The 25,236-nt window shown below is 38.4% G+C and overlaps 2 protein-coding genes across 3 annotated transcripts in view; both read left to right on the top strand.

The window, feature by feature from the left end:
- LOC118280396 (ribosomal RNA processing protein 1 homolog) overlaps nt 1–25,236 on the top strand; it is a 40,997-nt gene that overhangs the window by 9,746 nt on the left and 6,015 nt on the right. The window lies entirely within an intron of this gene.
- Nucleotides 177–3,495, top strand: LOC126912035 (uncharacterized). Its single transcript, XM_050702212.1, has one exon. The coding sequence runs from the start codon at nt 915–917 to the stop codon at nt 1,947–1,949; it is 1,035 nt and encodes a 344-aa protein (XP_050558169.1). The 5' UTR covers nt 177–914; the 3' UTR covers nt 1,950–3,495.

Raw genomic sequence — 25,236 nt, 5'->3', positions numbered from 1 at the left:
AACTTTAGTAGTGGGAGATCACTATGTTATCGCTCAATATAAGGTGTACTGTCCTGTATACCCAAAAGGCCGACAACGCACTAGTAACACCTCTGGTGTTTCGGGTGTCCATGGGCGGCGGCGATTGCTTACCATCAGGTGATCCGTCTGCTCTTTAACCGACCTGTACTTATAAAATATACGTGTCTAATATTTTAAAATAATCTGCTAGACGGAAATTTGAAACATCTTTTTTACCTATGAAGGTAAGAATGTCTTAAGATTATTCAAAGCTAAGGTGTTTTATATGAAGTCCATTCGATGTTTACTTATAAATACTTGGATATGTACTATAATGAATTCTTGTTGAAATGATGTGTAAAATTTTGTTTGTATTATAACTTTCGTGAGACATACTAAATTAATTATTATGTTATCGGCTTACGTAACTGTTTGACGAGGAACTCGACTAGTTTATATAATAGCGCGACAGTCGCCGCGTCGTGTATCGCGGAATGCTACTCATGAATATGAGCCTCTAGCATGGCTTGAAACTAGTCGCGTTCCTCGTCAAACAGTTACGTGAGTAAGCCGAAAAACAAAAATGTTAGTTCTTTTATTTTTACCCAAAAATCTTCCTTTGTATCAAAATATCATACTTCTTGTTACATCACTAATTTAGTATCATTCGTTCATGTCATTACCCCGTCACTATGGTCTGAGGTCAACGACCACTGTCGTTCTAGTGTGTGTCGAGTGCAGTCGCACCTATTAATATAGTAAATAATTAACATTGTAAAATAATGTAAAATATAAGTCATCTCACATCAAGTCGTTTAATTTAACAAACATAAAAACAATACATGGTGTCAGAAGTGAAAGTAACAACGAAATAAAGAAGATTCGTTTGTTAACGGAAAATTAAAAAAAACAAAATGTCTACCGAAGACGTCGGCGACACGAGGTGCCGTGTGGCCGGTCTGGAGTGTCTTAAGTTGTCGTCGGAGGCAACCGCGAACAACGCGGAGGCGTGGAGGAAATGGTGGCAGCGACTGGAGCTGTATCTGCTGGCATCAGGTTTAGACAGGTCGGAGGAGAAGCGGAAGGTGGCCATTCTGCTTCACAGTATTGGCCCTAAAGGTCTCGAAATCTTCAATACCTTTAACATCAGCCTGGATGAAGCCAAAATAGAAGACGTCAAGGTCAAATTCGACCTGTACTTTGAGCCACGCAAGAATCTTACCATGTGCAGGTACATGTTTTTTACAAGGAGGCAAGCTCAATCCGAGAGCATCGACGATTTCATAACCGATCTGGAGCTAAAGAGCCAGGATTGCGAGTTCGGAACCCTGCGCGAGTCCATGATCCGGGATATTTTCATCGCCAACATGCACATGGATTTGTCACACATCCGGCAAAGGCTGTTGCAAGAGCCCAACCTCACCTATGAGAGGATGCGAGAGTTGGCGAAAACCCTAATTGTCGCACAGCAGGATGCAGACAAGATGATTAACAAGTCCATCGTCGAAGACGGCGAGAAGGTGATGCAACTGCGTCAAAGGAGCGGCGGTCGACGAGTCTGTCGACAGCGTGCTTCAAGTCAAACGCCACATCGGGCCACGTGGAAGTCTCCCAGTCCGATGAGGCAGTCAGCATCAACATGTGGTCGCTGTGGGCAGTCTCATCGAACGAAGTGCCCAGCGATCGGAGTACAATGCAGGTCATGTAACTCATTTGGTCATTATGCTAAGTTTTGCTATAAGAATAAACAAGTCAGACAGTTGTATTCGTTTACTTCCAAGTCAATACAAAATGATAATTATTTTGTAGGAATTTTAAACAGTCAGTCGAGTCATAATCATCTTAGTCATTTACATAAACAGTCACACAGTCAGCCACAAAAACAGTCAAAAAGTCGATCATACAGTCAAAAACCCGTCAATACGCACACACACACACAGTCCAGGTAATCTCCATGATGACAATGCTTATTGCACTGAGAGATTACACTGTCAAAACAAAAATAGTCCAAGTCTAGGTAATCTCCATGATGACAATGCTAATTGCGTTGAGAGATTACACCGTCATAATAAAAACAGTCTTACAAGTCAAAGTCTTAATAAAAATAGTCCTATAAGTCAAATAAGTCAAAATAAAAATAGTCAAAGTGAGCAATATTCATGCTACACTAATAAAAGTCCAAAGTCCGTCAGTCGTAAGACAATAAATAACAATAAAAACAGTCATAGTCTAAGTCAAGGACATGTTAATTATAATAAATCCAATAAGAACAGTCAGTCCGTCAATAAGTCACATAATACACACTTCCAAAACATTAATCACCACAAGTACACTAAGAAGTCACATCATTGTCAGTCAAATGTAAGTAATTCAGCATCAGAAACAAATAATCACAACATGCATTCAAATATACCAAACGTAGCATCTCATCTAAATAATTTAAATCAACAAATTAGTCATGTCAAGGGTAATTCAGTTTCAGAAAATCATTATTCAGGTAGTTCATGGAAAATAAACTTACATGTGGGTAACCGAAAAATAAATTGTGTCATAGACTCAGGCGCAGATGTAAATGTCATATCTGTCAAAAACTTGAATCTGTCAAAGTCACAAATTGATAAATGTCATGTAAATGTCACAGGATTTGGTGGCAATAACATTCCAATTCTAGGCAAAGTAAATTTAAAATGTAATTTAAACATAGAAAATAGAAATATTTGTGAAAATATAGTGTTCATTGTAGCAAATATACTCTGTCCAACTGTCTTAGGTCTTCCCACTTGTGAAAAATTAGGTATAATAAAACGTGTATTTTCCGTCACAAAACAAGATTTTTGTAAACAAATTCTTACACAATATGATGATTTGTTTAAGGGTCTTGGATGTCTACCCCCAGTCTGTCATCTGAAACTCAAGCCTGGTGCAGTTCCGTGTATTGATCCGCCAAGGAAAGTTCCGTTTGCGTTGCAAGGAAAACTGCGCGAGGAATTGGATCGCATGGAGCAAATGCAAGTCATACAAAAAGTCACAAAACCAACTGAATGGGTAAATTCTGTGGTAGTCACTGTCAAAAGTTCAGGTCAATTAAGAATATGCTTAGATCCTAGAAACTTAAATAATTGTATAATGAGAGAACATTATCCGTTAAAGTCTATTGATGAGATACGGTCACAGTTAAAAGGTGCTGCATGTTTTACGCATCTAGACGCTTTCTCAGGTTTCTGGATGATAAAGTTAGATGAATATAGTTCAGATTTGTGTACTTTCCAAACACCATTTGGTAGATACAGGTACTTAAGATTGCCTTATGGCATAAGTGCTTCGTCTGAAATATTTCAAAGAATTATGATGAATTTGTTCGGTGATTTGGAAGGAGTTTTAATTTTCATTGATGATATTTTAGTACATGGTCCTAATGAGTCGGTTCATAATGAACGACTACATAAAGTTATGCAAAGAGCACGTCAAGTTAATTTAAAATTTAACAAGTCGAAATGTAAATTTCTAGTGTCAGAGGTATGTTTTCTTGGTTATGTATTTAATAAAGATGGTGCTAGGGTTGATCAAGAGAAAGTCAAAGCAATACTCGAGATGCCCACACCAACCAATGTCAAAGAGTTGCAAAGAATATTAGGTATGATTAATTACCTAGGTCCATTCATCAAGAATTTGTCAGAAAAAACTCAAATATTAAGAAATCTTTTGAAAAAAGATTCAGTCTGGATTTGGGATGAGAATCATGAGAAATGTCTTAAAATTTTGAAAGAGGAGATCACAAGATCACCAGTCTTAGCTCATTACAATCCACAAATTCCATTAGTCTTGTCAGTCGATTCGTCAAAGTCAGCATTAGGTGCAGTAATTTTGCAAAATAATAAACCTATTGCATATAGTTCTAAAACTCTCACCATAACCCAGGAAAGATATGCTCAAATTGAGAAAGAATTGTTAGCAATACAATTTGGTTGTGAAAAGTTTCACCAATATGTCTACGGTCATAGAGTAACAGTACATACTGATCATAAACCATTAGTCTATTTATTTAAAAAACCACTTCATGATGTACCTGCAAGATTACAACGTATGATGTTAACCTTGCAAAAATATGATTTAGAAGTCATACATGTACCTGGTAAAGAAATGTATATATCAGATACTTTGTCGAGAGCAGCTATTCAGGAAAATTATGTACCTGAAAATGAGTCTGAAATGTCATGTCATGTAAATTTAATGTATTCAAATCTTGCAATTAGTAAAGAATATAGCACAAAATTAAGTCAGGAAACTAAGAAAGATGAAAGTTTGCAATTGTTAAAGAAATATTATTATGAAGGATGGCCTAAAAATAAAAACAATGTAAGTCCATTATTAAAACCATATTGGAATATTCAAGCTGAAATTCATGTAATTAAAGATTTAATATTTAAAGGTTCAAAATTAATTGTTCCTAAGTCAATGTATAAAGAAATGTTAGATAAAATACATAAAGGTCACCAAGGTATAAATAAATGTTTGAAATTAGCTAGAGAATCTTTGTATTGGCCAAATATGTCTACAGATATAAAAAACATAGTAGAACAATGTTTAATATGTGCTAAATTCAAACCATGTAACCAAAAGGAACCACTACAAAATTTTGAAATTTGTAAGTATCCATGGCAACAAGTCGGTATAGATTTAATGTATCTTGACCTAATTTAACTACTACCTAATTGTCACTGATTACTACTCAAAATTTATAGAAATTGCTTTGTTAAACAAAGACAGTCGTTCAAGCAATGTAATCACACATTTAAAGTCAATTTTTGCACGTCATGGGATACCATTATCTTTAGTGTCTGATGGTGGTCCACAATTTCAGTCAGTAGAATTTAAAAATTTTCTAAATGAATGGGACATAGAACATGTAGTCACTAGCCCATATCATTCACAGTCAAATGGTCAAGCAGAAAGCTCAGTCAAAATTGTCAAAAATATGCTAAGAAAATGTAAGGAAAATGGGTCAGATCCATACATAGCATTATTGCATTATAGAAACACACCTAAGAATAATCTGTCGTCACCCGCTCAATTGTTAATGTCTAGAACTTTAAGAGATAACATACCAGTGTCATATAAAAGGTTAAAGCCAAAGGTTGTAAGATTTAAAGAATATGAAAAGTCTGTTGTCAAAAATAATTTAAATAAGTCAAAGTATTATAATAGGAATACTAAACCATTGTCTATGTTACAACCAAATGATCATGTATATTTTAAGAGAAATCCTAAGAGTCATTGGGAACATGCCACTGTGAAGGAAAGATGTCCAGATAATAGGTCATACATTGTAGAAGATATAAATAAAGTCAGGTATAGGAGAAATAGGGTACACTTAAGGCATAAATATTGTAATGGCAGTGACAACCCTACTCCTATGAGGTCCAATTCTTCGCAGGGGAGAGATGAGGGTGACAGACAGGAGCCGGAGAATCCAAAATTCCCACAATTGTATAAGACTAAGTCAGGTCGTGTTGTGAGACCAACACAAAGGTTAATCGATGAAATAGATTAATTTTTTAATTTAAGAAGGGGGATGTTACATCACTAATTTAGTATCATTCGTTCATGTCATTACCCCGTCACTATGGTCTGAGGTCAACGACCACTGTCATTCTAGTGTGTGTCGAGTGCAGTCGCACCTATTAATATAGTAAATAATTAACATTGTAAAATAATGTAAAATATAAGTCATCTCACATCAAGTCGTTTAATTTAACAAACATAAAAACATTGTATAGTTTTAAACTATATTTATACATAATAGGGATGATGACGGGGTATGAAAATAAAAAAAACTATTTAGTCCGTCAGTTAGGTAATGACAAAATATTAGACACGTATTTCTTTTATTTTGTCATTTAAGATAACAATACTTAGATAAAACTCATCAAAGTTTAGGAGTGGGAGCAAATACGTCATTTCTACGTATAAAACATACCTAGAAGTGACGTAATATTTCAAATCGATATATCTTCGAAAGTATTTGTTTCCGTAAGAAAATAAAAAATACGTGTGTAATGTTTTAAAATAATCTACAAGACGGACATTAGAATGATAAGTATTGATCACCAATCTTCCACCGATCGCTCTTGACATAAAAAATATCAAATTCATAAAATACTAGTAAGCTAGAACTCATAAATTAGCTTGCTCATAAAATAAAGTACATGATTTTGTAACTTATTATTACCAAGGTATAAGGTTGAATTTAGCACGGCTGTGTATTGCTTCACATATGTATAACATAGTTATGTTTATGTATAGTTAGTTTTTAAAACGGTAATATGTCGGTCACGAGGTGTACAAAGTGAAACACATAGGGAAGCGTCTCCCCCAAAAATAAATTATTTAATTTAAATTATAAATATTATTTAAAACAATAAGTACATATTGAAAGGCACGCTACCTGCTGGTTTAGTGTCATTATTATCACTGAATATAAAACTACACTCACAACATCACCAACAACATGGAAGCAGTGGATGCTGTAAATGGAACACTGGCTGCAATGAGGGCAGAATTCCAAGAAAGGATGGCGAAATTTGAAGCTGGGCATAGCGGTACGCCTTCCAAACTTGCATCTGGCAGCACTTCAAGCTTGGCACAGGACTACTGGGCCTTCAAGCGGTTTATTTTAGATGCGCTTGAGTGTTTGCAGCGGCAGATGGAGTTCTTTGTCCGGGACTTGGATGCGTTGGAGATGAGAGGCCGTAGAAAGATGCTCTTGATCCACGGAGTCCCTGAGAACAAGAGCGAAAACACAGCAATGGTGGTTGCAAGCATGGTCCAGGAGAAGCTAAAAGTGGATAGCATCACTACCTCTGACGTCCGTAGATGTCACCGGGTGGGCAGCTCCGCCGGCAAGACAAGACCCAGACCCATACTGGTCAAGATGCAGGATGTAGATACCCGTGACAAGGTCTGGTACAATAAGACCAAACTAAAGGGCACGGGTATCACAATATCGGAGTTCCTGACGAAGACACGTCACCAGGTCTTCATGGCAGCGCGGAATAAGTTCGGTGTGGCGAACTGCTGGACTAAAGCGGGCCACATCTACGTCCTGGGACCGGATGGCGTCAGGCGCCGCATTGCGAGTCTCAATGACTTGCGTGCGATTGGCGAGCCCGGTGCAGTTCCCGAGCAGTCTCCTGCAGCAGTCCCCGAGCGATCTCCTGCGGCAGTGGCACGGAGAGGGAAGCGCGGCGCCACTAAAAAGTGACTTCGATAATCCTGCTTCGTTCGGGTAACAATTTCACTTCCTATTTCCTTTGTCTTGTGGTAGTAATCGAGTACCTTCACAATATATTTATTACTTTTGATGTATTTATTGCTTCTACCTATCTTAACATATCATTATTATATTATATTTTATTCCTATACCCTTCTATATTCTAACTATTTTCTATATCTTTACCACTCAACGTTATTATATTTAAATACAAACTGTCAAATCCCACTTTAATAACATTATTTTATTGTTTACGAATGTTTGCTGTTACTGACGTTTGACACCTGTCAAATGTGAAGTTAACAGTTGCGTTCCAGGTTTGGTATCAGAGGCGTGAATTGTCTATGAAACCATAGGCAATATCAGTGCAGATGATATCAAATATTATTTATTACTATTTATATGTACACAATTATTTTTTATATGATTTCTGATTACTATTTCTTCACCTATCTATTTATAAACTCTGGGATTTTTGCCCGAACGCAGCACTGTTTGAGGTAGTCTTACATTTTATTTATTTTTTATTTTTTTGAATTGTGACACGTAACCGGCAGGTGGACCTGCGTATTCACACAACACACTTTAAAACTTATTATTTTATTTTATTTTAATTTTTTTTTTTATTTTATTTTTTTTTTTTATTGCATACATTTTATATATTATATTATTTTATATTTATACTTTATAATGGACGACACGCAGAGTGATAATGATAGTTTTGCTTCAGCAAATTCTGATCAAGACAGCTTTACCAGTTTTCCTTCACTTTCTGACACACTTGAATCACATTTCTCCGATGTACCGAAAAATCTAAATGTAGTCCATATAAACGCACAGAGTATTCCGGCTCATTACCACGATATGCTGGCAAATCTTGACTGTAAGAGTATCCATGCAATCCTAGTTTCTGAATCCTGGTTAAAACCTTGTCTACCCTCTACCTCCTACTCTCTACCTGGATACCAGTTAATAAGAAATGATCGCACGAGCTGCGGCGGCGGCGGTGTTGCCATATACCTTCGAGCAAACATTTCCTTTAAAATAATTGATATGTCACCGCAGCCTCCGCCGCAGAACGCTGGCGAACATCTTTTCCTGGAATTAACTCTGCGACATACCAGAGTATTGCTCGGTGTCTATTACTGTCCTTCCTTACGTATCGATTATTTTTCCTCCTTCGAAAATTTACTCCTAAAATTAACTCCCTCTTACAGTCATAGCATAATTATGGGTGACTTTAACACCTGTCTCCTGAAACAGGATTCTCGCTCCTCTTCCCTTCAATCCATCGCTCAATCCTTCAACTTGTCTCTTCTTCCACTAAGTGCCACTCACCACTTTCCTAACTGTTCACCTTCTCTTCTTGACATTATCCTTGTCTCGTCAGACCAGCACGTTGTCAAGCACGGACAATGTTCTGCTGACAACTTCTCCTACCATGACCTTATCTTCCTTTCCTACAAACTCTCTCCTCCTAAATTTAAACCTAAAACTCTCCTTCAGCGCAATTTTGGTGGCATGGACCACGACAGGCTTCGTGAGGATGCCGGCAGCATTGACTGGTCTGAGCTTCTTGCTGCTGAGGGAATTGACGACAAAATCAAGGTGTTTAGCAAAAAACTCAATGAATTGTATGACGTTCATGCCCCAATCCGACCTGTAAAAATGAAGCATGTACCAGCGCCGTGGCTGACAGACGAGATCAGAGTTGCGATTCGCAGAAAGGCAGCAGCGAAAGCCAAATTTAAACGTCAACCGAATTCATTGAACCGTAATGAGTACATTGCAGCTCGTAATCGGAGCAACAGGATGTGTAGGGATGCTCAACGCCGCCATATTCATGAGTCCGTAGAAAATGGTAACCCAGCCAAGGTTTGGGCATTTCTAAGGTCGATGGGAGTTGGCAAACAGCGTCAAACTCCTATCACCAACAATCTAGATATCGAATCCTTAAATAAACACTTCTCCTCTTCACCCTATATTAATGGGTCTATAAAGTCTAAGACTTTAAACTATCTTTCTTCTCTTCCCTCTCCCGACTACTCACCATTCTTCTTTAATCAAGTCACAGCTTGTGATGTTAGAAGGAGCATTGTATCCATCAGTTCCAATGCAGTAGGGAGTGACAGTGTCAGCCGTAAGATGATACTCCCTGTCCTAGACGAGATCCTTCCTGTCATCTGCCATATCCTTAACTATTCCTTATCCAGTTGCGTTTTTCCTTCTGCATGGAAGGAGGCGCAAATCACACCACTACCCAAAAAACCAAACCCTGAATCCTTTTCCGACTACCGTCCAATTTCTATTTTACCTTTCCTTTCCAAAGTCCTTGAACGTCTAATCTATAACCAGCTTAGCGCTTTCCTTACCAAACACCGTCTCCTTAATCCCTACCAATCCGGGTTTCGTCCGGGACATAGTACCACTACGGCTCTAGTCCACATCACCGACGACATACGATCCGGTATTGAAAACGGTAATTTAACTCTCCTCACCTTGCTAGATTTCAGCAACGCCTTCAATACCGTCGATTTCGACATACTGCTTGGAATACTGAGCTCTCTCAACATATCTCCAACTGTGATTGATTTCTTTCGTAGTTACCTGTGTGGCCGCCGGCAGCGTGTTGCCGTCGAGGGTTCATACTCTTCCTGGTCTGATACGGCTGCTGGCGTACCGCAGGGGGCGTTCTTTCTCCTTTACTCTTCGCAATTTTTATAAATTCTATCTCTAATGAACTTCTCTCTTCCTACCACCTGTATGCCGACGACCTGCAAATTTACTCACAAGCACCTCCTGATGAATTTTCCGAAGCAGTCAAGATGGTCAACACTGACTTGGCTCGTATATCTGAATGGAGTACGGCCTACGGCCTAAAGGTGAATCCCACGAAGACCCAGGTCATTGTTGTCGGTAGCCCTCGTTTACGATGCAAGATCGCGTGGACACAGATGCCACCCATAGTTTTCGACGGTACTACAATACCTTACAGCGATACTGTAAAGGACTTGGGTATTGTTTTGGACCAAGACTTTTCCTGGGGACCTCAACTAGGACAAGTCAGTCGAAAAATGTTTGCATCTGCGAAGTCTATGTGCAGACTTCGTAACTTTCTTCCAACTGCTACTAAAATTGCGCTAGCTCAATCACTTCTCCTTCCCATTCTCGATTATGCCGATGTCAGCTATCCGGATCTTACCGAAGCGCAGTTAGATAAACTTGAGCGACTCCAAAATTTTAGTATAAGGTTCATATTTGGATTACGCAAATATGACCACATTTCCGAATATCGCACGAAACTCAAGTGGCTGCCGATCCGCCTTCGCCGGAATACTCATATCTTATCTCTTCTACATTACCTCAAGGAACGTTTCAGGTTCTGTCATGACACACATTCTAGACCAGTACGGTCATCGGAGAGGCTCAAGCTTGAGATGCCTCAACATCAAAGCAGAGCCTTTGACCAATCTTTTACGGTTCGAGCCGTGCGGCTGTGGAATGCGCTACCGCTTTTGGTGAGGCAGGCACAGTCGCTCGCTACTTTCAAGGTGCTCGTGAAGGATCACTATCTTTCAAGGCTGTAACACAGCGTCATTGTTTCCTTGCAGTCGTTTTCTTTCTGCTATCACATTTTCTTGTCATTTGTAACATAACTATTATTTCTTGTGTATATATGTATGTATGTATGTATGTATGTATGTATGTATGTATCTATGTATGTATGTATGTATGTAGGTATGTGTGTATGTATATGTATGTATTTGTGTATGTATGTAATTGTATATTCATATATTTAAGTTGTAAGTACACCCAGAACCACCTCCACTAACATTCACCATCTCCGTCCACCCAAAGGTTGCCTGGAAGAGATCGCTGTAAGCGATAAGGCCGCCTTTGTACCCTACCATCCACTTAGCGCTACTTATATTTATTTGTCTGAATTGTAAAAGGTGTACAATAAAGTTTATTATTATTATTATTTTTTAAGGTATTTCCTTTTTCTCGAAATTTTAAGAATTTCGGTATTAATGAAGCTCACGGGCCTAAACCAAGTGAACTTCATGGTGGGATTCGTTTTCAACGGCATCTTCTTGCAAGAATTTCCGCACGATCCGACATGTGTTGAGAATTGCGGCTTTCTGCATGGTTATGTATGTATTTTTGGGTAGGTCTATCAAATTGATTCCGTGGTGTAAATATTTAGGAATGACTCCTGTACTGGAGAGTACCAATGGCACAATATATACTTTGTTCATTCTCCAGATTCTTAATATTTCTTCTTTCAGCTCTGTATATTTGTGTATCTTCTCAGTTATAGTTTTTTGTAAGTTGTGGGTGTTCGGAATAGCTATATCGGCAATATATACTATTCTGTTAACTTTGTCTATAAGGGTAATATCCGGTCTATTGTTGTGCACGGTTTTATCTGTTAATATGGCTCTGTCGAAGTATAACTTGTGATTGGTACTCTCCAGCACAGGTTTTGGTATATATTGGTAGTAAGGCTTGGGAGGTTCGGTAAGAAGTTGATGTTTAGTGGCAAGATGTTGGTGGATGATGTGTGCAACTTGGTTGTGTCGGTGTGTATAGTCAGTCTGAGTGAGAGTTGGGCAAGCACTTGTGATATGCTGTATAGTTTCGGATTGTCTATGGCATTTCCTACATTTGTCGTTTTGTGTATTGGGGTCTTTTAGTATATATTTCCTGTAGTTTTTTGTGTTAATTACTTGGTCCTGGATTGCAATCATAAAGCCTTCTGTTTCGGGGAATAATGAGCCTAGTTTTAGCCATTTATTAGAAGCATCGAAATCTATGTGAGGTTGTTCTAGGTCGTGGATATGTCTACCATGTAATTCTTTAGCGCGCCATCTATCTAGTTTTATCTTTTGGTGATCTCCTATTGATTTAAACTGTATCTCTTTATTTTGTAAATTTAAAGGTGTAAAGTTTTTATCTGTATTAATTATTGCTTCATGAATTTTACTGCTGTTTGCCTTACCATAGAAGAAATTCCTTAGTGATTGCACTTGTTGCTGCCACAATAGCTGTAAATCGACTAGGCCTCTTCCACCATTTTGCCTCTTTACTGTCATTCTTTCGATCGCCGATTTCGGGTGTAAATAGTTATTTTTAGTTAATGTAGTTCGTATTTTTATTTCTAGTTTATTTATATCGGTTTTGGTCCATTTAATTATTCCAAAAGTATAAGTTAAAACTGGAATAGCGAATGTATTTATGGCTTTGATTAAGTTTTTAGAATATAATTGTTTTTTGCAAATCAAGTTAAGTCTTCGTGTAAATTCTGCTATTAATTTGTTTTTTATTTGAATATGATTTATAATGTTAGATTGTAGTATACCCAGGTATTTGTATGTGTCTGATGGCTCCATTTCTGTAAATGTATTAGATTCTATGGTTGATGAAGTTTTTATTTGCCCTCTCTGTATATGAATCGTTCGACATTTATCTAGTCCGAACTCCATTTTTATATCGTTACTAAATGTTGTTGTAATGTTAATTAGATTTTGTAGGTCGTTTTGTGTTTTAGCAAAAATTTTTATATCGTCCATGTATAATAAATGAGTTAGAGAAGTATTAGTAGTTAGTTTGTATCCAGAGTTTGTATTGTTCAGAAGATAGGAAAGTGGGTTTAAAGCAAGGCAGAACCATAAGGGGCTCAGGGAGTCACCTTGGAAAATACCATTTTGAATAGGTATTTCATCTGTTTTAATTGTTGTATTATTAGTTGATAGATAAAGGGTAGTTCTCCAGTCTGACATAGTATTTTGCAAAAATGTTATAATATTTGGGTGGATTTTATATATTTGTAGCACTTTTATTAGCCACGAATGAGGAACACTATCAAAAGCTTTTTTGTAGTCTATATAAGCAATATGTAAATTACGTTTATTAATTTGAGCCTGTTTTAGAACTGTAGCATCTATGGTAAGCTGCTCTTTGCACCCCTTATGATTCTGCCTGCATCCCTTTTGCTCTTCTGACAAGAGGTTGTGTGCTGTAATGTGTTTATTAATTCTAAGTGTAATACATGATGTAATTAATTTATAAATGGTTGGCAGACAGGTGATGGGTCGATATTGGGATGGATTTGAAGTATCATCACTTTTTGGTAACATGTATGTTATGCCTTTGGTAATGAACCTAGGTGGTTGTTGTTGTCCTGTGATGAGGTCGGTAATAAATCTGGCAAATATGCTATGTAGACAAATGAATTTTTTGTACCAAAAGTTGTGTACCCCATCTATTCCTGCTGCTTTCCAGTTTTTCATACGTTTGGTTGTATATTGTATGTCCTCTATAGTAATTTCTTTAAACTCCATTGGGCCTATGTTACTTATCCTATCTTCTTCGGCATATATCCAAGGGGCATCATCGTTATGATCTCCTTGGTTTTTCCAAATCTTTGACCAGTAATCTTTTAAATCATTTTCCGCGGGAATATTATTTGTCGGATGATGGGTCGAAGCTTCCCTAAAAGTTCGGTAGAAACTCTTTTCATTATTTGCAAATAGTTTATTGTCTTCTTTTCTTTGTAGTGCTTTTGTGTATCTAGCAAGTCTTTGGGATTTAAGTGATAGTTTTTGTTTTAAAGTGTCTAAAAATTCTTCCGGTCTAATGTTCTCTCTTTCATGTGAGGAGTGTTTTTTAGTTTTATTAAATATTTCTTCTACTCTTTCGACTAGTCTATATGATCTATTGCCGTTTATATATTGCATAAGTCTTCCTATATCTGCCCTAAGTTTTTTTATATCAGATTCAATTCTAATTTGCCAACTAGGTTTCGACAATTTCTTATATTTTCTGCTGTTTTCATTATTTCTTATTATATTGTATCCTAATTTTTCCGTAATTACTAAAGCACTACAATAAATCAAAGTGTGAATCGTATTTATATCAGACTCAATGGAAGTGTATTTGCCTAATATGTGCTTATTGAAAATTTCAACATACTTGTAAAGTGTTTTGTTTTCTTTCAACCGGGGTAATTTTGGGCGAGCGGTAGGATCGCTTCCTGTGTAATTAGCAAGAGCTGATTCTAATGCATTTAAAAGTTCCTGTATATTCGTGTCATAGTTTTCTTCTAAATTTTGTATGTCTATTGGAATGTTTGAGTAATTTGTTTGTGTCGATGCATGGGATTGTGTATGAGAAGGTTGTGTGGTGATGGATGAATCGGGATTTGGTGATGTATGTAAGGACGTAATAGTAGTTTGTATGACTTGGCTATCTAATTGATCAATACAAGGTTGTGTTAATGAATTTAAAGTAAGTGTATTTAGATCGTTTCTCTCTTCGTCTTCAGCCAATTGATTGGCTACTTCAGTTTTAATCTTTTCAATGGTTTCATCGGACAAAAGTTTATTTCTAAGTATTACTCTCCTTTGATCAGCAATTCTTTGTGCAGATACATTTAATTGTGGGTACTCTAACACAAAACGGTCGTGCAGTTTCTTACAATACATGGTTCGGTCTGTTTCTAATCTAGTAATATAATAATATGTGCGCATGATAAATAGGTTTATTTCTTCGCTCCATTTCATACGCACTCTGGGTTTGCCAGCTTTAGTGGTCGCAGGTTGAGTGGCAAGTGCCTCCTGCGAAACATCCTCAGCTGGGGTGACTGCTCTACTACTACTACTATTGCTATCTGAAAGATCGGCTGTAGTCCTTGAGGACATTCCCCTACCCCCCGCGTCCCCGACTCCCGCCCAGCCGTCCAGCCGGGAGTCACTGGCTAGCATGCTGTCACGCCTGACACCAGCTACAGACGTGCCCCGACGACCCTCGGGCAGCGGCCCTAAACGTAATCTTCTATTTCTAGTCTCCATATTGATGGGTTACCTTTACCTTGTTAGCCGTATAAGTTTCAATTGTATACGTGTCCGCCCCCCACGTGGTTAGATGTTCAACCAGGACGTAAGGTAGGATTTTAGGGGGCTTATTATTATTATTATGTCTGTTCTTTACATAATCTCGGGACCACAGGGTCCCGGACCTTTGGAAGGCTTACGAGGGGCCGAAGCCAACTCGCAGAGGCCCGTTGAACAATTTTGATTTAAATGTAATGGGACATCAGCCGGCGATTATCCCTGTATGCACTATGGAAGTACACCAAAGGACAATCCCCGGTTGATGCAGGACTATTGCGAGATATGGTAAAAGGAAATGATAGGGATATGGGTGTGGGTGGCTGTGGAATAGTTAACCGGTTAACTATGGGGACTATGGCCCCTGCCCCTGACCAATATTGAAAAATACGGATAAACAGGCAGGGGGTGACTCGCAAACTCAATAGTGGGCCCCCGGAAACGGCCGCTAGCATGTAGCGACAAGGGAAGCAACATCCGTTGAGCTGCTTGAGGAAGGGGAGGCATCCCACGGCTATCAGAGCAATCCCGGAAGTACGGTCAAGACCCCTACCAGCATCTTACTGGGATACGTCCTTCCCCCAAGTGGAGCTGAAGGCAACTCCACTCTTGCGAATCTCCACTCAAACCAGCCGATTAAGGCAAGAGTGAGGTAGGAGAGGCCACTCCGGATAGTCACGAGTACCAACCGGAGTTAAAAAGTAGGGCCTCTCCCGGGAGTCAGGTCCGTGGGGTCGCCACTGCCCAACAGCTCGCCACAAGCTGCCTTGCGGACTCACAAGCTGCCTTGCGGACTTATTATTATTATTATTATGTCGAGTCGACAGACTTAGGCTGTTTTTCCACCAGAGATGTGCTATGCTACGTTGCTGTGGATGCGTTTGGCTTCCACCAATCATATTCATTGGTACACATAGCTTAACACTGGTGGAAACGGACTCAGCTAAGATATGTTTTTATATGGAAAGATGCGTGCTATAGATGGCTTCCCTACTATCGATACATCGCATACTCGAGCTGCGCATCTTCCTCGCACAGCTACATAGCTTAGTATCAGTGGAAACGGTCACATAATTTCAGTTTAGCTATTACATCTTCGTAGCATAGCTACATAGCACGTCTCTGATGGAAAAGTACTTTTATACCTGGCTCTATGCAGGAGTAGGAACGGGGTGGTGTTTAGTCAGTAAGAGTCTGACACTCCCTCTCGCCTCGCCCAAAGCGGGAGAAGTCATTGGATGATTTTTCTACCTTAGAAATTACCTGTTTGTCAAATCATTGTAGCTGTTAAAGTTATAATATTGTTTGTCTGTCTGTCTGTCTGTCGACTCGACTGTCTCTGATAACAACGTTGTATTGGTTACATTATGTATGACACATATTGTATTTAATTTTTAAATAAATTTAAATATGAAGTTTTTATATTGTTTCGTTTCATTTTTACAAACCCTTTTTTATTTAATTCTGTCAAAGTCAAAATTATTTATTTCAAATAGACCGGGAAGGCACTTTTGAACGTCAAAGCAAATATAATATTTAAAAAAGTCTGTTGTCAGTCAGTCCTCTAGTTGCTCTATTTGCTCGTTCCAAAGTGTAGATTCCTATGGAGAAGAACGAGCAAGAAACTCCATAGGTTACTCTTTTTCAATCAGATTCACAATACAAATCTTGGTTACATTGTTTCGATTGCTTCAGCTATGTGAGAACAATGTAAAACTAATATTCAGTCAAAGCGATAGAAAAAGAAAATAACCCTGAGGACAATAATCTTAATGCAGTCTGGAGCTGACCAGTCCCAGTTGACAGCGCCCGTTCACGAACATGACACGTACACCAGCACCGCCCAACTCAACCATGTTGCAGGGAATCGAGCGATCCAATGCCCGTGCCACCGCCAATGAGACCTTTGAGTGAGCATGACAACTCCAAGCTGACACAAATGCATTCTACTAGTCTAATTTCGCGTTATACCCATATTTTAGTAAGGGTAACTAACAGCAGTGGCTGCACAATGCACATAATCGTGCCTCAGATATTCCAGTAGCTTCCTTCAGTTACTCCAGTAGATTGGATGTGTCGTAAAGAACTGGATAACCAGCTACAATGTTAATAAGTTTTTCTTCATCGTCATCCGAAAAAGTCGACATTATTAAGGTACAATTCCGAGACGGACCGCAGACTGCAAGCAACATTTGTTTCTATGAACATCTATGAAGTTGATTCCAAGCGCGGCAACAACTGCCTGCAGACGCAACGCACAGCGACCGCAGACTGAAGTTTTCGGTTGCAATTTGCAGTCTGCGGTCCGTCTCGGAATTGTACCTTAACTATACTAGCCCACTACGGAGGAGAAATTATAGTGTTCTAGTGTGTGCAAACACAGGAGCGCTCTCTGTTCCCTCACTGTCTGAACTATGGGACGGCAGACCGACACCACCGGAGAGAGGTCAGGCGCAGTACCAACGACGACACGTGCGCTCCGAGACACAGGTGAAACTGAAACTCCGCCGAATTTCCAAACTCCGGGCTAAAAATCGTCATTTTACTCGAAAAATACCATAATCACTTTTTGGCCTGCGCGGGAATCGAACCCGCGACATGTTGCACAGTAGTAAAATAATAGATTTAACAAATACACTACTCATGACGGTGTCACAGATTATCGTACGAACGGAGCGTCAGGAAGGAAATACTGACTTTTTATATTATAGAGTACTGATTGGAAAAATGTATTAGAGAAATTGTAAACATATACTTTTTAAAAGAGTAACGAATGGAGTTTCTTGCTCGTTCTTCTCCATTCGAAGCTACACTTTGGAACGAGCACCTAGCTCCACTGACGGACAGACTATTGTTTATTTCTTTCTTTGTTGACATTTCAAAAGTACCTAAGTATATGGTTTAATTGGAATAAATGATTTGACATTAACTTTTGCCGGCGGGGGAATCGAACCCGCGACACACAACAGTCAGTTACCCAAAGACCTGCACGCAACCGTGCAGTCATAAAATGCAACGCATTCCCCCTCCCCGCCTCGTAAAGTGCATATTTCTAAGTCAAACCCGGCGAATCCGTGTATTTATTTGTTAAATCTAATAGACATCACAGATCGACAACCCTTCTTAATTCACCCATAGCGAAGTCATTGGATGATTTTTCCTCCAGATTCACGTAATTGGGGGAGGTCTGTGTGAGGTAGGGGGAGACCTGTGTGAGGTAGGGGGAGGCCTGTGTGAGATAGGGGGACGCCTAGTGTGAGGTAGGGGGATGCCTGTGTGAGGTAGGGGGGCCTGTGTGAGGTAGTGGGGAGCCTGTGTGAGGTAGTGGGGGGAACCTGTGTGAGGTAGTGGGGGCAGTCTATGCAATGAGGTAGTGGGGGTCTGTGTGAGGTAGTGGGGGACATCACAGATCCTGTGTCAGGTAGCGGGGGATGATTTTTCCTCCAGATTTACGTCTGTGTGAGGTAGTGGGGGGAGGCTGTGTGAGGTAGGGGGAGGCCTTTGTGAGGTAGGGGACGGCTGTGTGAGGTAGGGGGAGCCCTGTGTGAGGTAGGGGGACGCCTGTGTGAGGTAGGGGGAGACCTGTGTGAGGTGGGGGGAGCCCTGTGTGAGGTAGGGGGAGACCTGTGTGAGGTAGGGGGAGCTCTGTGTGAGGTAGGGGGAGACCTGTGTGAGGTAGGGGGAGGTCTGTGTGAGGTAGGGGAGGCCTGTGTGAAGTAGGGGGAGGCCTGTGTGAGGTAGGGGGAGGCCTGTGTGAGGTAGGGGAGGCCTGTGTGAGGTAGGGGGAGGCCTGTGTGAGGTAGGGGGAGGCCTGTGTGAGGTAGGGGGACGGCTGTGTGAGGTAGGGGGAGGCCTGTGTGAGGTAGGGGGACGGCTGTGTGAGGTAGGGGGAGGGCTGTGTGAGGTAGGGGGAGGCCTGTGTGAGGTAGGGGGAGGCCTGTGTGAGGTAGGGGGAGGATGGGGGTGTACTGTAGGGGGGAGTTTACCAATAAAACAAAGACAAACTGTATATATGAATTGCTATCCATTTAATATAATATTTACAATTTATTCACAGATGGTCTTCACTTACATCTAAGTTTCCTACTATATATAGTAATATATACTCGTTTATGTATACTATATATTTATACGTAGTGTTAGGCCAAATATACGATCTCTGCTAATATACTTAGGTCTCGGGATGGGCTCAGTAACTGAAAATAATCTCAATATTGTATAATCTACATCTTAATATCACACTCTGAGACATTTAATGATTACTTAAAACTATCACTTAGTAACGATTTTTCGCGACAATTGCTAAGGACTGGGTTAAGTAGTCATTAAATGAGTCTGAGTACAGCGTTTACATAATTAATTCATTTAATTATCAACTCTCATTATTGTTTATTTAGTATTTTCTGTGTACCAATTAAAACAGTTACATAATTTAACACTCAATTTAAAAATTATACATATAAAATGATTTGCGAACAATTACATTGTAAAGGCAGATATTACATTTCATAAATAACAAAATTACATTAAACAAGTACCGGTAACATCGGGTTTCTTTGACCCACATTCTACAACCAATAGGAATCCAGAATAAAACGTATATTAGTTTTTCATTGGTCTAAAACTTGGGTCAAAGTTACCCTCTAGGGTCAAAGAAACCCGATGTTACGGTAATTAATTTAAAAAGATCACATAACAAATGGTCCATGCCATGGTAAAAACATCTTTATTTACAAATACATAGAGTTGTTATTGCATTACATTCAGTATTTATATTTATACTACATAATTATACTTTGTACTGGTATCAGTGGTCGCGAGCCCATCCCTAATAACATATCGCCTACTTATATAAAATGGTATGTACAGCAGTCTTAGTCAAAATGACTATCTATATTTTTTTTAAGGAGGCAATATCACTACATAGTATAAAACAAAGTCGCTTTCTCTGTCTCTATGTCCCTTTGTAAAACTACGCAACGGATTTCGATGCGTTTTTTTAATAGATAGAGAGTTTCAAGAGCAAGGTTTATATGTATAATACTTGCATAATATATCACCATTGCACCCATGGGAAGCTGGGCTATATTAGCCACTATAAATAAAACGTATGTCCCATAAATCTCATCAATTAAATATTATGTTTGTGTGTATGTTTGTTACTCAATCACGTCAAAACGGCTGAAGGGATCGGGATGAAATTTGGAACAGAGGTAGATTATGATCTACAATAACACATAGACTACTTTTTATCCCACGGGAACGCGGACGAAGCCGAAAACAGGAGCAAGTTTGTTCATAAAATTATGGATCAAGGGTAGTCATAAAATAATAGACAGAGGTAGAATTTTGACACATTTTGTATGGAGCTTATGTTAAAATTCTACCTCTGGTAGGCAAATACTTTATAAGTGCTGCTATTTATAAGTGCTGCTAGTTAGTTCTATAAAAACTATAGATAGTCACTCCGGCTAAGTTAGCAGGAACTTTGTACAAGATTGTCACATGTTTGGGAGGCTGCGTACGGACATACAGACGTGAAAACTTAAATATGTAGTGTGTATATAAAATTGTAACTTAACAAAATTATAATTTCTTGATTGGTCAGTTAAATTACTTGGTGTAAGGGTGAACAATTAATGCATTTCTGTTGCAACTAATACTTATTATAAACTAGCTACTACCACGCATTTTCACTCGCTGCTCGGCTCCTATTGATAGTAGCGTGATGTTTTATACCCTAAAGCCTTCCTCGATAAATGTACTATCCAACACAAAAAGAATTATCCAATTCGGACCAGTAGTTCTAGAGATAAGCGCGTTCAAAGAAACGCAATTCTTTAGCTTCATAATCTAAAAAAAAAAAAAATACTAATATATAAAGCTGAAGAGTTTGTTTGTCTGCTTGCTTGCTACGATCAATAGGAGCCGAGCAGAGCGGGTGAAATCGCGTGGGAGTAGCTAGTATGTATTACAATATACATGTATATATTTATTCATGAAATATACTGACATAATTATTCACCCAACACAAAACCAATAAAAGATATATAAAAAAAGCATTAAAATCGTCTGTCTGTCTATAAACAACCTAATACATACATATACCAACTATTTAAGTGTGGAGATATATTATAATCTCCACAATATTGTCTGTTCTGAGAGCTTAGGAAGCGTTGGGGTTCAATTCCCGTGTGAGGCACGTTCCTATACTGGTTTGGGTCGGGATGGGTATATTTTGAAAACGGCGACGGGTGTATTAGTTGCCACGGGGGGGGGGGGGGGTAATTATAGATCATGAAGTTCTTTTATATATAATATGTAATTATAATATAATATTGATTCTTATATACAATTTTATATGTTAAAAACGCTAGTATGTTGTGATATACCAAATGTTTCATATATTATGCAACGTCACGCCTTTTATCCCGGAAGGGGTAGGCAGAGGTGCACATTGTGGCACGTAATGCCGCTATACAATATGCACAGGCTTTTCACCATTTGTGTTATAAGTCCCATGTAATAGGGGGACGGGGTACGGTGAGACAGAAAATAATAATATAAAGGAAACATATTTTTATATTGTATAAGTCGGTAAACGAGCAGACGGATCACTTGATGGTAAGCAATCGTCGCACATGAACACCCGCAACACTAGAGGAGTTACTAGTGCGTTGCTTGCCCTTAAATAATTATGGTATATCTTGTAATTTTTTTAAGGAGCGCAAATCATTCAGTTAATTATTTTGCTTTGGGCGAGGCGAGAGGGAGTGTCAGACTCTTACTGACTAAAATCCACCCCGTTCCTTCTCCTGCTTTTCGAGCCGGAGCCCCGGTAAACCCGCTAGGTAGTCCGCAGCTCCGGTTGTATATCTTGACATACAAGCGTATAATATATATATATATATGTTGCAATAGTGGCAACTAATAACCCGTCACTTAAGCACCATTACATTACCGGCTACACAACATATACAATGCGAATATCCTCCTATATATAGATATATTAAATTAATCATATTTTGTTTACTCACGTAACTGTTTGAAGAGGTAACTCGACTAGTTTCAGGCTACGTTGGGGGCTCATAGTTATGATAGTGGAAGACAGTCGTCTACATAAGAGGGGTTTGATGTTGTGGCGACAGATGACAAGTCACACATAATAGGGGGATTTATCCTGACGTAATCTCTATGAAAATCCCAACGAACAACAGTTGGGCAGAAAGCCCGCCACGCTGGAGATCGTAGTTTAGAATGAGATTTCCATTGAAACACTCTTCATTCACACATAAGAGAGCGTAATCTCTATGTTCAACGCTCGATTGGTTGATGCATTCAAGTCGGCCAATCATAGCGCTAAACGCGGTATCATTTCGATTTCATTAAACGTAAACAAAACTCATATTAAGAACACAGTTCTAATTAAAAAATATATATGTTGTGTTTGACACAGTTTAGCCCTTGGCATAGCTTGAAATTAGTCGAGTTCCTCGTCAAACAGTTACATGAATAACCGCCGTACTCAAGAATCATTTAATGGTTACTTAACCCAGTCCTTAGCAATTGTTTTCGAAACAAAGGAATAGTTTAAGTAATCATTAAATGTCTCTGAGTAGTTAAATATAATTAATTTAATAATTATACAAGTTATATATATGTATATAATTATATACTTATATACTAAGACTGTACATTATACCGATGTCATTTATACAAGCTTCAATATACAATAATTATTTAATTTCCATACTATATACTGCATGTAAAAAATATCACTAAAAATAATTAAACAAACAAAAAAATCTTCTGTATAATAGTAGGTATTTTTCAAAATATTTTACTATGGCAACACAATAGGAATTTATTGTAGTTTCTTTATATATATAATTTAGTATAGTATAACATATATATATGTATATGTATAATTGTTAGTATAAGTTATATCTAAGAGCATTTTATATAAACCAACTCGCCACTGGTCCTGCCGCCTTCAATATAAATTATACAGTATAATTATATATAGCTGTGAGGGGGTAGGCAGGACTGTAGCTTCACTCACTCATCATATATTTAGTATGTACACATAAATGCATCTTTTGTCATAGTATTTCAGTACCTTTTTATAGGAAATAACTCTCTATATCGCTGTCTCGTTCACACGTTTGGAAGTGAGAGAGACAGGTATATAGGTTACACAAAACCTAATGCCATAGTTTTGTTTCAGTATTTTTTTTTGTACAATATATCAGTGGTAGTATTTTAATGACAGCATATCAAAGTATACTAAACTTTAATTCATTTTCAACCTTCTACAGTTGCAATACGGTTGAAAATGTATTAAAAATTGCCATTTTACGATTTCAAACACATTTTGAACCTTATTCCACTGCGTTTAAGTTGAAAATTGCATTTTAGTATACTTTGATCTGCTGTATGTTTGTGCTAAGCATTTCAAATTTTGTTTTTTTAAATATGACCACTGACATATAGTTAGTATTTAGGAATTAATCTTATAGTCAAGTAAATACTAGTGTGTCGCGTTCGAAATGGGCGTGGTCTCATATTTAACTCATTTTCATTTAAAATAAAGATTATTTTTAGCCTTTTTTACATTGTATAGCGGCATTACGTGCCGTAATGTGCACCTCTGCCTACCCCTTCGGGGATAAAAGGCGTTGTGTGTGTATTTTCAATGCTATTTTGATTTTTAAGTTACATTCATAATATCAAGTTTAATATTCTGCGAGGCATAGTTCGCATAAATTGTATAAAAACTAATATACACATAAAATACTGTAATTTTTTGCCAGTGAAATTAAAATTGCTCTATATTGAAAACTTTACCAAATACCGGGTATAGTTAAATATCAAAACCACGCCCATTTCGAACCGCGACCAAATCTTGAATAAAGCGCGTTCTATTATTTTTGTTATAAATATAATTTCTATAACATTATTATTATTACATTTTCTTTTTCATATAATATGTAACATATTATACTTTAAATCAAACGAGCAGACGGATCACCTGATGGTAAGCAATCGACGGCAATGGACACCCGCAACACAAGCGCGTTGCCGTTCCGTTATAAAAAATATTTGACGTTATAAAAGTAAGCGTCCACAGGCCCGCATCGTACGCATCGCACGCAACAGATTTTAGTTTGTCTTGTATAGAAACTCATACAACTGCGTCCACTGATCCGCATCGTACGGACCGCATCATCAGCAATGCCTACATGCGATGCGTACTGATGACGTCATATGGAATGCGTGCGATGCGTACGATGCGGGTCTGTGGACGCTTACCTTTATTGGCGTATTTAATTGTAATTCGAGCTTCAGTATACTATGTTACATATTATAAATATATTTGTATATTGACTATGTCAGTTTGTCTATAACATATAACTATGCTTGTATTATTATTATTGGCACTGCGTAGCGTATGTATGTATGTTTGTACAAAGCTATTGGAAAAATATTAAATACTGTATTATCAACATAATATCTAAACAAATATTTTTGTTTCATTATAACTTTCGTGAGACATACTAAATTAATTATGATGTTATCGGCTTACTCACGTAACTGTTTGACGAGGAACTCGACTAGTTTCAAGCTATGCTAGAGGCTCATATTCATGAGCAGCATTCCGTTTTTCAAATACGCGATTCCAGACAGAGGGCGCGAAACTCGAGTCGCCAGTAGCAGCGACAATCGCCGCGTCGTGTGTCGCGGAATGCTGCTCAAGAATATGAGCCTCTAGCATGGCTTGAAACTAGTCGAGTTCCTCGTCAAACAGTTACGTGAGTAAGCCGATAACATCATAATTAATTCACGCGATATTGTTAATATTGTACCAATAGCTTTGCATTAGACTCGTATCGGTCAATATCGTATGACCACCAGTTTATAGTAACTGTTTTATTCTATGTATAATCTTAAAGCCACACTCAGAGACATTGAATGATAACTTAAACTATTCCTTAGTAACGATTTTGTATCGAAAACAATTGCTAAGGACTGGGTTAAGTAACCATTGAATGACTCTGAGTACGGCGGTAATTA

This window comes from Spodoptera frugiperda, chromosome 21 (assembly GCF_023101765.2).
Source record: "Spodoptera frugiperda isolate SF20-4 chromosome 21, AGI-APGP_CSIRO_Sfru_2.0, whole genome shotgun sequence".
In the NCBI taxonomy this organism is placed as follows: domain Eukaryota; kingdom Metazoa; phylum Arthropoda; class Insecta; order Lepidoptera; family Noctuidae; genus Spodoptera; species Spodoptera frugiperda.
This window is presented reverse-complemented; position numbering and strand designations above follow the sequence as displayed.